Consider the following 14,813-nt stretch of genomic DNA (forward strand, 5'->3'; position numbering starts at 1 on the left):
AAAAAGTCTTTCCTAAGTAAAAGTAAATCCATGAAATTCTGCTATCATAAACCATTTTAGTACATAACTGGGGTTGGGGGAAGTTAAGTCATACATATATTATTAAAAAAATCTACTGGCAAAAACAGTAAATACTGAACAAATAATTTTAAAGTGTACATTTTATTAATCTTGAAATTAACAACTGAAAAGATCTTGTTCATCTTTGACTATTGATAAGACCGCCACCAAAAGAGAAAAATCTAATCAAATATATGCTTGTATTTCAGATTTTTATACTAGATAAATTACAAAAGCCATCTCCTAATAGTATATGAACAATTCAAAGTTCTTAATTTACCTTCTATAATTGCTGCTATAACCTTTACCACGGGGTGAAGGGCCATGTACGAATCTACATGTGTTTCCATAGAGGCAGTTGCCAGTCTTCAGCCAGTTACGGCACTGTGTCTAAGAGACAGATATTACTATGTAAATTTCATATTTATTTCTGGAAAAAAGATGCTAGTGGGACAAAATTAAAATAAATGCTACCAAAATTCCAGCTACCCTGAGATACATTATTCACTCCCCAAACAATAAAAACATCAGGAAAAAAAACCATAAAAATTATTACTCTTTTCACTCTTTTATGAAACTCAGTTTTAAAAATTTACTGAACATTCCTATAATACAACAACCTGTTCACCTTTATGATACAAGTCAGTATTCAAGAACAGGATTATACGATAACCCCTGTGACTGAGCTAGTGACAACTCACCTCTGCTGTACTGCCAGTGCTGGGTCCAAGCCTCTCAAATACACTGGGTCTTCGGGATGTGCTATCAGATATGGTCTTGGTATTTTCCACTGTGACCTTCCTTCTAATTTTTGACATTTTGTACTACTTTAACCAAAAAAGAGAGAGGCAAAACTGTAAAATTCTTCAGTTGTAAATTAACTGAGCCCATAACTTACACGTAAAGCTGTAGATAACACTGTAAAATTATGGGGAATTTTCCTCAGAAGAAAAAAGGCATAGGAGAGGTCACAGGTAAATAGAAGGTATCTTCTAAGGCACGGCACATTAATGAACTTACAACAATGTTGAAATCTGTTGGCCAGAATTTTTACTCTTCTGCAGAGTGAAGGAATAAGATTCTACTCGCACAATTTTCATAGTACGCCCAACCTCAGAAAACAACTATGAAATGTTTAGTTTCTAAGTTCCTTATAGAAGTTTCAAAATTTAGTCACCTATCCTTTAAGGAAAAGCTGTGCTATCATTCTCCATAAGGTAGTTAACTGGAAAAGAAAGCCATATCAAAGAGAATGGGAAAATAAAATCAGGTGACAATTTTATTGATAGTGGAAATTATGCTTTATACAGTTTGTGACATTAGGTATGTTCTAAAAATCAGCTTGGGAGAAAAACGCAAACTATTTAAATATTTTCTCCAATTTAGCAAGCTTGAAAAAGAACAGTCTAATCAAGGACATTTATTTTCAATAATATAAAGAAAATTCAATGTTGATAAAATGACTTTCTTTCAAAATAGGACAGGCAACAGAACTAGAAGTCAAGATGTTTCTATAATTTATACTACATTGACATAAAAGTCAAAGATGCTAAAAGTGATGAACAGGCTACCTTACCATTATTAGAAACAAGAAAGACAAATTGTAAAAATATTTTACAAAAGTAAATAAAACATTTAAAACTAAAACCATAACAAAACAAATCTAAGTATATAATCAGGTGATTCAATTGGAAATGAAAACATCAGATAACAGTATTATGATACATGTTAGAAAAAACATTAAATTCTAGATCTAGAAAAAATTAGCACATCACTGTGGGAACTGGGTAGGAACTGCCTAAGGGGGGGGGGGGCTAAACCATATCACATTTCATATAATCCAATTAGTTGAAATCTTATCAATAGTCAAAAGTTACTAGAATGAATGATAGCTAAAGAAGTGAAAGTTCCATTTGGTATGGAACTGACTCCATAAAATTCACAAATTCAAGAAGCTGTTTTATGTGGTTTCAAAGTAAAGACATATCACTTGAAAGGAAATTAAGTCTTGATAGTACCAAATCAAAAGCTTAAAAATATTATAAACAATATTTGGTTTAGTTAGATACTTCTATTCAGGTCATATTTTTAAACGAATCCTAAGAGTAAGGACAACATTTGACAAATGAACAAAGATAATGAACCAAGAGGAAAATAGGAAATACCATATGGTAGTTTTAAATTGGAAAAAAAAATGTGTTCTTATTCTTTAATATAAAATACAACCATTTTAGTAATCAATTTTTAGTGATTCAAAGAAGTTGGAAAGTAACTTTACAAATTCTTAAAAATTAGTGTAGAGCGGCACATTAATAAGAGTTTGTTGCAACATAAAACCACATATGTATCAACTGTTCTCCAAATAAGGAACTATACAGCCAACCCCACATACAACACTTAGTATTATAAGATAATTTTTTATTTCATTCTCAGCCCAAATGTGATTTTACAAAGTAAAATCTGGTAAAATTTCATATGTCCATTTGATTTACTGAAAAGTTCTTTATAGAATGGAAGGCCAAGATAAATGGAACTGAGAAAAGATCTGTAGAGCTTTGATTAACTGAGAAAACCACTTTTTTACAATTTATATCTGAGCAGGAGTCAATAAAAAGTAAATATGTCACAAAAAATAGGGAAAGTTTAGAACAAAAACAAATGTTCAAAGTCTCATTATGTTACTATATTAATATAGAGATGTACATTGTAATCTTCATTCACTAATAAACTTACAAGTGAATGAGTTCTAAAAGTTCCTTATTAGCTCATATTAGTTATTTAGAACTTGGAAAACATGTACACCATCCCCCCATGGTGCCTCAAGAAGACCAACCCTAACCTTACATATTTCCCTCCGCTATCAATGGAAATAGTTCTGCTCCCGAAACTCCTATATAGCTGCAGCATGCTGCCACTCCTAACACACCCTCCTCCAAAAAAATTAATGGTAGTGCTTTCTATACTTAGGGGAACAGCTATTTATTATTATACCTGAAACACTGGTCATAGCATCTCCTTTCTTGTTTTTCTGAGGGCTCCAGGTATTAACTGTTTCTCTTCCTGCTCTATAATCCGTTGCTTGGATCAGAACTCCACTACTCCCCTGACCTACCACTGAAAACCAAGGCCTTTCTCTAATCCTAGATCAATAACATAAATTTTGAAGATTTCAAAAGGTTTGGACTACTATGTCGAAGACAAACTAGTGAGGACTTACGATGGAATCATATACCCCGCCTTGTATGTATCCCTGCCACTAAAAAAGTACCTTCCCACAGAGACAAAGTTGCTTGTACACGGGACACAATAAGAACTACTCAAGATTCACCTACACAGTTATTATCACTGGAACTTTACTTTTAGCTACTGTCGAGTCTTCCAACTTAGGGGAAAAACAGCAAAGTAAAAGTCATATTCTCAGCATCCAACAGTGTCAGGCTTCCTTCTAAAATTGCACTGACTTTGAGTACCAGGTCTATGTTATAGGGGGGTCGTAGACAGAAAAAAAAATCTGAGGCAAAAGGGAAAAAGTAGTATTTGAAGTTTTCTAATTGAAAGAGGAATTCTTCTGATCATCCCTCTAGGAACTTCTATCAGTAGTTAGCAATAAGTTTTTGAAATATTACTGAAACATTCATGATTGACATAGATAAAATACTTTATGCTTATAAAGAACACAAAATATAATATTTTAAATCCTATTTGCCTAAATATATACATATAATCTACAATACACCAGAAAAGCATTTACTCATATACATTAATATATTAATTTAAAAGTATGTTACCAATTAAAATGACTTAATTAGAATTTTCTATCTAAAAATTTGGGTCCTCAAAGGCAAATAAATACTACAATCTAATAAAATATAGATTTGACTGAGAGGGGATAAAAACCTTTTTCAATTAATATCTGAACAGGCTTCAATAAGCAAACGCTTCAAAGTATGTGAGAAGAGTTACAAACAATAAAATAAAAATGTAAATATTAAAGTCTTCCCTATTTCAGAGACTTTAAATCTTTTCCCTCCAGTTTTGTTTTCAAATTAATCTTTGATTTCAAGTTGTCATTACACTTTTACCCACATCATCATGTCTTTCCCAAACACCAACATTACCAAAGCCCAAGTGACACCGGTGAAAGTCTTTGGAGTTATTTTCCTATTTCTCGCCTCCATTTGCAGAGTAAATAAATATCAAGGTTTTTATGATATATTTTCAATTGAAAAACAGGGGATACAGAGTTTGAATCTATTAAAATACAACAAAAGAGGGTCTTAATAAATGGGAACAGTCCCCTTTCTCCCAAAACTCACAAATATCATAATGTACTCAAAGCTCCACCCTATAAATATGGCTAAGACTGGGGAAACATACAAATGATCAATGACTCCTGAAGCCTAATTATTAAAATCTTGTCAATAAAACATATATCAATTCTAGTATCCTCATTTAAATCCATAATTACATCTTCTTGAGGCCTCATCTTCTCCTAGGACAAATGAAAGCATTTATCATTTTAACCTGGATAAGTTGCAGCACAATATTCGGAAACTGTCAAGTAAACAATTAAAAATACATAAATGTACTAACTGGTAGAATAAATTCTTATCCACTGAAGTTCTAAAATTAAAAGGTTTATATTAAAAATAAGGTCTCTTCCCATTTATATTTCATATATTTGAAAGAAAAAAAGTTTATTTGATGCATAGTCTGGGAGAATTTTTAAAAAAATAACTTTCTGAAACAATTTTGCAGGTTGCTTCCAGATAGACTAAAACAATTCCAAACTTAACTCCAAACAATTAACAGAACTAAATTGACTATACCACTATGAGCAAGGCAATACTGTAGCACTGTATAGAAAAAATAATTTGTTAAAAAGACTATGCACAGAAAATAGCCGAAGCTAGCAACTACTGTAAAGTGAAATAAACAGAACTGCAACATGCACACTACCAAAAAAGAATAAAGACACTTTAAATAGCAACACCAGTTAACTTTCAACTGTTACTAAGTATCTACTAAAATAGCTCCAACTCTACATGAAATGGAGAATGGGGTTGGGGGAGGTGGGAAAGACTAACATCCACTGAAAACCAATTCCTCAAATAAATGTCAATTAAACAATTTTGTTTTCTATATTTAACTGCCAATGCACACTGTAATACCAATTAACAGTGACAACTTATTAAAATTCTAATAACTTGTACAGAAGTGAAAATGGCATCCACTTGATGAATTTTAGTATTAATTTACCAATATGAAAACTGGATTGATTTGCATATCTTAAATATGCAATCAATATTCATTTTGAATCAGCAAGAATTAGGAAGCCAGTAAGAGGCATGCATTTGATAAAACTGGATCCTACCAGATCCACACAGTAAAAGTCTAAGTTTCATGGTGCAACTGTTTTTACAGACACAAATTGCTACATACCTGCATCAACATTCTGAGTAGTCTCTTGTTTAAACTGTCATTTTATAATCTATTGCATTAAGAAATTGTAAAGTATTTGAAAATCTACAGATTATGTCCACAAAACTCTTAAAAATATTGTCACTTAGGTACTAAAGCCAGTAATTTCCAATATTACAAAACTAGACTCCGCTAACTGGCACCATATACACATGCATGGATTGTACTGCATAAACATTTAGATTAACTGCAACAGTATCATGGACTTTGAAAAGTTGAGCTGTGAAGATATTTTCCAAACTTTTAAAATTATTTCTCCAAAAAACCCCCAAAATCTGAAGGGATAGTATACGCCTATAATTTTCAGAGTAGTTCAAATTATCTAAAAACTTCACAATATACCCGAATAGCTTAAGACACTACGCTCCACAAACTACATCCTACCAATATCGTTCAAGTAATATCAACTCTGAATAATTTGCAGCCACATAAATTATTTTAACCTGTTCAGAAAGAGATAATGCCAAACAGCAGACCCTCTCCTTTCACTCCACCTTCCCCAGTTTCTGACAGATAGTTGCCAAAATTAACTTCCAGGACCCAAGTGGTTAAATTATCACTGCCGGGAAATAAGCAAAACCAAATACAACCAACAGCAAGATAATTTTTCCTACAGGTCTGGAATGCGTAGAGGGAGCCTCTAAATCTAAGACCATATTCCTGCCCCCGTCCAGCGCATACAAATGCGAATACTGCGCCAGGGTTCCCAAGCCTTTCTGGTAGGGACCCAGCAGAGTTTTTTTGTCTGACTCCCCCCGTCCTTTTAAACAAACTCGCCGGAATCGGAACAAGAGCTAGAAACGCAGCCTGAGCCCAGGGAGCTATTGCACAGTTAAGGGTGGGATGCTCAAGGAGAGCTCAAAATCCTGGCGTGACCCAAGAAGGGATGGAGGACAACCCGGGGCCTTCCCATCCCGGCTCCGTCCAACGCCCTTTCCCCCGATACCCACACCAATTCACAGAATTCAAGCTTACCTCCTCCCCGAGCTCCTGTCGCAAGCTCAGTCAGGAGGCGCTACCGCCGCCACCGCTCCGAGGAGCGGGGGAGGCGACTCTCTGTCCCCGCGCCTGGCCCCGGGAAGACGACGACGAGGAGAAGGAGGTGCGCGCGCGGCTCCCGGGAACCGGCCCTTCGCTAGCGAGAGGACCCCGGGGCAGCTGAGAAGCAGAACCCGCCCGCCGCTTCGCCAGGGTCAAGTGAGACTGAGATGTAGGACGAAAATGAAGGAAGAGAGGCTGGAGAGCAAGAAAAAGCAACGAAAACACTAACAAGCCGATAGGAAGATCGACTCAAAATGCCGCCGGAAGTCAAGTGTTTTCCCTGATCCCCAGTGGACCCGAAGCAGCTTCCGGCCGCCAGATTAGTCGTCAGCGCGCAGGCACCGCCCCTCCGGAGACACGCCCCTGGGCGTAACGTCGGCTCGTAGGAGTGCAGTGGAAATCCTCAAATTGGTGCTTTGTGAAGGGACCTTTGGAGTGGAATCTCTGAGCCAGGGAGAGCCAAAATTTACGATAAAAAGTGAATTTAAGAGAGAGAGTTTACTTCTTTTATTACATAATTTCTTACAATAAACAGCTGTTGTAAATGCTACATCTGTTGTTGAAAATAACTACAGCTGTTCATTCATTTGCTCAACAATGTTTACTGAGCAGTGACAGGGGATATTTGTCCTGTTTTTGACACTCCGCTTTCTGGGCCATCGCTTATTACTGTGGAGCAAAGCATACACGGCTGTGTTTTTAAAGGCGCAAGCAGTTCACTGAAAATTTGGAGCAGAAATCTTTAACGTACTTCTAACCACCTCTTCTTTTGTGGTCCAATGATCTGCAAGAAACTAGTTATTAAAATTGCTTGAGGTGGGTAGTCAAACATCCTGAATCAAAATCTCTATCTAGCCTCTTAAAAATTTTTTAAAAAGGAAAAAGAAATGTGAGCCTTTTTCTGCCTTAATTTTAAGGTAACATTTATTTTGTTCTGTGACAAAAGCAAAGAATAGGAAAACCTTTTCTCAAAACTACTGATCAAATTTCAGAAGAACGGGTACAATGATTTGGTCCTGTTGGAACCAGTAAACTAAAATATGGGAGAAGAGTGAAAAAATTAACGACATTAAACATTCTTGATGACATGCCCAACTATTTTAGAGATAGCGGCGAAAGCTTCTCTACAAGTGGGCTTGATGTAACGCTCTGGCAGCAAGAATCCGTATCTGCCTTTATCTCGAAGTTCAATTGTAAACGAATATTTTATGCCCAAGTCATAGATCCAGTCATCTGAACCTCCAGGAGCTAGGTCTACAAGAAGAAAAAAGAAATTACTTTTTGAAATACAGATGTTTCAAGTTAACTAACAAAATGGATTTTTTCCCCTAAAAATAGCTCTGCTTTTTTCTGATTATTAAGTAATCTAAGTTGCTGGTAGAAAATGGAGATTGAAGAAAAACAGGTTAAGGAAGAAAATAAAAATTACCCATATCTCTGCCAAGGAGTAATAATCACCAGTAACATTTTAGTGTTATTTTTTTCCTCAGTGCATGCTTTAACATCCTTAAATTTTTCCTATGGAAATAAGATCATCCTATACATGCAGTTTTGTAGTATTTCTACACATAATCTATCTGACCAGCTTTATGTATCAATAACTTCAAATCTACATTATCATTTTTCATGATCTCATAGCACTACATTGTAAAGCTGGATATAATTAAGTTCAATATTTACTTGGAGACATTTAGAATTGTTTTTCTAATTTCTAATTAATATAAACAACTTGACAATGTCCTTTTTTGTTTTTACTAATTGCTTGTTTCTCTACAATATTCTTCCCTAGAAGTAGGTTCACTAGCCTATGTACTTTTTACAATTATGCTACATGTTCCCAAATAACCTTCAAAATAATTGAACCAATTTACATCTCCATACTAGCAGGGTATGAATTTGCCCACTTCTCCCTCCCATACCATGCACAGGAATTATGCATTTCTGGCAGTATTATGGGTGAAAAATAATATTGAATCATCTTATTTTGTTTATTTGATTACCACTGAGCCGAACATTTTATTTGGTATATTTATTGTCCATCTTTATATTTTTTTATCAGTTGTCTTTGCTTATTTTTCTGCTCAATTGATTTTATAGATTGTTTATAACAGCAACATTAGTGTAAATTTGAATTTGCTTTGTGTAATATTTGAATTTTTTTCTTATTTGGTTATTTAGCTTTCAACTTGGTTTTTGGCAGAGTGTTTATATTAAAATATTTTATCTATCTAGGATTTATTTTAGAGAAATATATGTTAGTAAATCAATTAATTTCTTTTTCTGAGTAACTTGTCAGGTTTTCCAATCCTATTAATTGAATAACTAACATTCTTAGAAATGCCTCCTTTATGAGAAATAAGATGCCCTAATATATTTAAGTGTCTTTCTGTTCTCACTATTCCCTCCTGTTGATCTGTCTTTTCCTGGCTCAGCTCCACAATCTTAATTACTCTAAGTTTATAATGTACCTTAATACCTTGTTGGAGCAAATTCTCTCTTATTAGTCTCATTTTTCAGAATCTTACAAGCTCTTCTACCAAATCCATTCTTTCAAAAGAAATTCAAAGTCATTTAACTGTTCATTGGGATTGCATTAAATATACAGATTAATTTAGCATGACTGACACATTTTTATTTTGCTTTCCTACTCAAAAACATGGTAGGTTTCTCCTTTTATTTATCTTCTTTTATGTATAGCAGTAAAATTTTCTAGGTTTTTCATATAAATATATTGATTTGTATGTGTACCCACACACATACATTTAACAATGAATCCACATATACGTATCTGTATGTATATATGTGTGCAATGTGTATATTTGTACATAAAGAGGGGCAGTAGGATCTTTTTTTCATTTTATTTTCTACCTGATTATTTTTGGTATATAAGAGAGCTTTAGATTTCTGTATATTTAGTTCATATTCAGCCACCTTCAACTTTTGATTGTTACTAATATTTCTGGTTGATTTCTATTGTTTTCCAGGTAGACAATCATATAATATGTGAAGTGATCATTTTTGCCTCTTTCTAATGCCTATACTTAAATGAACTACAAAAGTGTTTACCAAAGCATTGTTTATAATACTAAAAATATCCATCAGCAGTGGATTAATGAGTTATTCAGCAAATATTTCTGACAACCACTATCAGTATTTGGCCTTTCTTCTTCCAGCCATTTTCTCATGCTTATGAACAGATTCTCATAGATGTATACTGACTGAATGAATGAATGTGTAGAGATGGACCGATTTCATCACACCAGAAAGTTGCTTTGTAAGCTCTCTAGCCCTGAGACACCTGTGGTTATGCTTTGGGGAGCAATGGTAGAGAAGAGGATGAAAATCAAGAAAGCTCTGAATTGTGAAAGGAAGTTGTGGGGTCCCTCTCTGACAGAGCAAGGACCTGGGTCAGCAAAGGCAGCAGTGGGCCAGTGATACCAAGAGACAGAGATACCATGTGGACCAATCTGGCCCCACTTTGTTCTGAGATATTTTGGGGTTGTTGAGGTGGAAGAGGAAGATTCTGGACTTTCTACTAATAGGGCATCTGGTGCTCAAGCAATTTATTGAAAATAATATGAATGTGATTATTAAGATGAGTGTGTTTTTATATTCCTGTAGATCATACCTGTTAAAGAAAATTTGGGGGCTTTGAATATTGTCTCAGGGCCTTCTCACAACCCATTTTTTCTCCCTGGTTTTCCCCATATATCACTGTTTGTCAGACACTTATCAGGTAGGTCTCCCAGAAGTGTCACCTACAGAGAGAGAGACCCTCCTAGGCCACTTTAGCTAAGTAGCCTCTCTCCTGCAGCCATTCTCAAACCCTTAAGCCTATTTTATTTTCTTCACTTCTCAATGGGATTATACTATATTTGACTATTTCATTGTTTACATCAGAGATTTGCAAACTTTTTCTCCAAAGGACTAGATACTAAGTATTTTAGGCTTTGTGGCCCACAAAGTATGTCACAACTACTCAACTCTACTATCGTGAAAGCTATCATAAACAATACATAAATAAATGGGTGTGGCTGTGTTCAAATAAAACTTTATTTTCGAATACTGAAATTTGAATTTCATATAATTTTAACATGTCACAAAATCTTTTTTTTAAACCTTTTAAAAAATGGAAAAACTAGGGTGTCTGGGTGCCTCAGTCAGTCAAACGTCAGACTTTTGATTTCTGCTTAGGTCATGATCTAAAGGTTGTGAGATCCAACCCCTCATCGGGCTCCATGCTAGGCATGGAGTCTACTTGGGATTCTCTCTCTCCCTCTGCCCTTCCCCTCACTTGCTCTCTCTCTCTCTCTCTCTCTCTCTCTCTCTTTAAAATAAATAAATAAATCTTTTAAAAATGGAAAAACTATTCTTATCTCACAGGTGATACAAAACAAGCGGTGGGCTGAATTTGGCCTATGGGTCATAGTTTGCTGACACCTGGTTACATGTTTATTTTCTGTTCCTCTTTTTCCATTTCCTCCTCTGGCTTCAAAAAAAAAAATCATTGTCATCCTAAAAAGAGTCCCTCAATAAATATCTGCCAGCAGAAATTAAATTTGAAAATATTCTTAAGAGTTTGCCACATACAAGCTGTTATCAGTGTTATACAAACAAAAGACACTTAACTATATAGTGTGCTTTAGTGGGCACAGTGTGTTATTATAAGGCATTTAATGTAAAAATGTTCCCTAGATTTGTATAGTGTTCAACCTGTACAACTTTTCTTGGGAACCCTGGACATCTTATACATTCTTTTGGCCCTTTATGACCTTTCCTGCTTCACTCAACCAGTGTGATGCCAATTCTATAATCTCTGCTCTATTGCAATGAACATGATTTCTTAAATATCATTTTGGCTTCTTCTGAGGGTATTCATTTATTAATATAACCTTGTTCAGTGCTCTCATAGCTATTATGCTTCCATTTCTAATTGTTGTAATTCAACTATTTTACATGTGACCTTGTTCGAAGATTCCATTTAGAAAAATTAAACCCACAGAGAAAAACCAAACACACAGATTTCTTTAGTACCTCACAATTCTCCAGATCTTAAGAAGAAATACTTACATAAAGTTTCTGAACCACTGCCATGAGTGTATCTGATATTTTTATTAGTAGTCTCAATAGCACGGGCTGCTTCACTGGCCACTAGGGACTGAAATCAATAGAATATGGAATTTCAGTTAATGTGCAGCTTTGAAGCGGGACAGGTAGAAGTTTCTTAATAAAACAATCATATGTTAATTGAATCAAACTGTGTATAGGAAGAAATAGAAAGTAGAATGGTGGTTGCCAGGGGCTTGGGGTGTGAATGCAATGCAGAGATGTTGGTCATGGGCTATAAATTTCCAGTTATAAGACGAATAAGTTCTGGGGATCTAACACACAGCATAGTGGCTATAGTTAAGGACACTATTTTATATACATGAAAGTTGCTGAGAGAGTAGATCTTAAATGTTCTCACCACAAAAGAAAAAGTTGCAATTATGTAAGGTGATGGCTGTGTTAACTACTTTTATTGTGGTAATCATTTCACAATGTGTAAGTGTATCAATTCATCACATTGTACACCTTAAACTTATACAATGTTATACATCAATTATAGCTGAATAGAGCTAGAAGAAAACTGTGCATATGAAAAAATCTACACAGGGGCACCTGGGTGGCTCAATCCGTTAAGTGGCTGCCTTCGGCTCAGGTCATGGTCCCAGGGTCTGGGGACCAAGCCCCGCATCGGGCTCCCTGCTCAGCGGGGAGCCTGCTTCTCCCTCTCCCTCTGCCTGCCTCTCTGCCTACTTGTTCTCTCTCTGTATCTCTCTGCCAAATAAATAAATAAAATAAAAAAAAAGAAAAATCTACACGGTAAGAATAAATAAACTTTAACAAATATTTTTTCGCTTTATGGAAATCACAATTGGGTGGCTTTAAACATAGACTCTTCCAATACATTGAAAATTTTATTTAAATTGAAGGAAAAATAATTCTCACATGCTTTTTGGTCTTCAGGAATCCACTTATATAAAATGAAGTACAACTCTATTTCAAAGGCAAACAGCCTGGGGTTACCCTATTCCTACACAAAATTATCACCAAACTTTATTTTTTTAGAGAATTAAATTAAATTATTTAGGGGCGCCTGGGTGGCTCAGTCGTTAAGCGTCTGCCTTTGGCTCAGGTCATGATCCCAGGGTCCTGGGATCGAGTCCCACATCGGTCTTCCTGCTTGGTGGGAAGCCTGCTTCTCCATCTCCCACTCCCCCGCTTGTGTTCCAGCTCTCACTGTCTCTCTCTCTCTCTCTGTCAAATAAATAAATTAAATTCTTTATTGGGGAGGAGGAGCAGAGGGAGAGGGAGAATCCTGGAGCAGACTCAGCGCTGAGTGCAAAGCCTGAAAATGGGCTCAATATGACAACCCTGAGATCATGACCTGAGCCAAAATCAAGAGTTGGACACTTAACCAACTGAGCCACCCAGGCACCCCCAAATTATCACCAAACTTTAAATGTGACTTCTCGAAATACTACATATACCTAATGCGTAGATCATTTCCTTCTCACAGACTATTGTCTTCATGTGTAAAATGTCTAATAACTCCTAAAGACTCATCAGGTAAAAAGGATCATGTGCCAGTATGGGATAGGCTAATAAATAAATCCCTTATTCTACTACATTTGGTTCTACCTTATCCAGATCTTTTATGAGGTTGATGCTAGTACTCACTGACACTCTCTTAAGTAACGTAGAGGAATATCAGCGCATATTACATTGCGGCATTCCTTTGTTAAAAAAATTTTTAATGGAACTCCATTGTCTACAGAATGAAATACAAATTCATTCTGACATACAAACAAACTGACCACATCTACTTTCTGATGATGTCACTTGCCACTTTCACACCCCCACACACTTGAACACACCCCCCATACCTGAACATACTTCCTGTGGGGAACACATTTCCTCAGCTTTCAATGTCCTCCCTTCCTTGCCTGTCTCTAGAATTCCTATCTTTCCATTTCTGGCTGAAAATGGATCTGTTTTTTGATGTCAATAGCGCTTTATTATTATTTTTTTTCTTTACAATATGTCACCCCTTAATAGATGATAAATCCCTCAAGAACAAGGACTTTATCCCCTGGCTTTTCTAGCATTTCCTTCTGAATCAGTTAATGAGGCCACCCCCTGCTATCCCAGTCAGAATTGAAGTCTACCATCTGTGCCACTTATTTAGTAGTTACTGCACTTAGGATACAGCAATCTGTAACATTTGCTAATGACTGAGCTCCCTAACCATATCATGTTCTCTTAAAGGGCAGGGTCCCACCTAATGCTTCTTCTAATGTCCACCAAACACAATATTTTACACAAAATAACTCTCAACAACTGCTAGTGATAACAGTAATCCAAAAATAAGGGAAATCAGACTAATTCTATTTCCAAATCAGGATAAATAGCCTCCCATTCTTCAAGGATAACACCAATAAAGGAGCTTTCCTTAAAAGTTTTCTCTTGAGAAGAAGAAAGAATTGCAAGTATCAGATGTGTTTATGTTCTAAATGAGCTATTTTCAGAAAATGCAAATAACCTTATATTTATTATCAGCAACTGCTAGCCCCTAATGTGGCTATAGTTTATTCTTGTAAGAGAACCAGGACATACACATCAACACCAAAACAACAAAAACAAAATCAAAACAAAACCCAAATCCACAAATAATCTAAAAAATAGGCAGGGAACCTGAATAGACATTTTGCTAAAGAAGGCATACAGGCAGCAAACACATACACGAAAAGATGCTCAACATCACCAAACATCAGGGAAATGCAAATCAAAACCATAATGAGATATCTCCTTACACCTGTCAGAAAGGCTATTATCAAAAATACAAGATATAACAAGTGTTGGTATGGATGTGGTCAAAACGAAACTCTTGTGCACTTTCTGGTAGGAATGTAAATTGGTGTGACTCCTATGGAAAACAGTATGGGGGGGTTCCTCAAAAAAATTAAAAATAAAAATATCATGTGATCCAGTAATTCCACCACTGGGTATTTACCCAAAGCAAATGAAAACACTCATTTGAAAAGATATATGACCCCTCTGTTTATTGCAGCATTATTTACAATAGCCAAGTTATGGAAACAACTTAAGTATCTGTTGATAGATGAATGGATAAAGAAGATGTGGGGTGTACATATATGCAATGAAATATTATTCAGCCATATAATAGA

The 14,813-nt window shown here is 35.6% G+C and overlaps 2 protein-coding genes across 6 annotated transcripts in view; both read right to left on the reverse strand.

The window, feature by feature from the left end:
• ZC3H13 (zinc finger CCCH-type containing 13) overlaps positions 1 to 6,862 on the reverse strand; it is a 92,575-nt gene extending 85,713 nt beyond the window's left edge. For 4 of the 5 annotated variants that reach the window (XM_025874862.2, XM_025874860.2, XM_073894529.1 and 1 more), the window contains exons 1-3: positions 6,517 to 6,862; positions 762 to 887; positions 341 to 450 (exon numbers count right to left, since the gene is read on the reverse strand). In XM_025874862.2, coding sequence (XP_025730647.2) covers positions 341 to 450; positions 762 to 878 — 227 coding nt within the window. In that variant the 5' untranslated portion in view covers positions 879 to 887; positions 6,517 to 6,862. The remainder of the gene's footprint in view (positions 1 to 340; positions 451 to 761; positions 888 to 6,516) is intronic. The other variant, XM_073894528.1, reaches the window with a different exon arrangement.
• Positions 6,863 to 7,478: 616 nt separating this feature from the next.
• CPB2 (carboxypeptidase B2) overlaps positions 7,479 to 14,813 on the reverse strand; it is a 49,165-nt gene continuing 41,830 nt past the window's right edge. Inside the window, exons 10-11 of the mRNA XM_025874868.2 lie at positions 11,653 to 11,740; positions 7,479 to 7,836 (exon numbers count right to left, since the gene is read on the reverse strand). Coding sequence (XP_025730653.1) covers positions 7,652 to 7,836; positions 11,653 to 11,740 — 273 coding nt within the window. The 3' untranslated portion in view covers positions 7,479 to 7,651. The remainder of the gene's footprint in view (positions 7,837 to 11,652; positions 11,741 to 14,813) is intronic.

This window comes from Callorhinus ursinus, unplaced genomic scaffold (genome assembly GCF_003265705.2).
Source record: "Callorhinus ursinus isolate GAN/ISIS: 27379988/994484 unplaced genomic scaffold, GSC_fseal_2.0 scaffold7, whole genome shotgun sequence".
Classification (NCBI taxonomy): domain Eukaryota; kingdom Metazoa; phylum Chordata; class Mammalia; order Carnivora; family Otariidae; genus Callorhinus; species Callorhinus ursinus.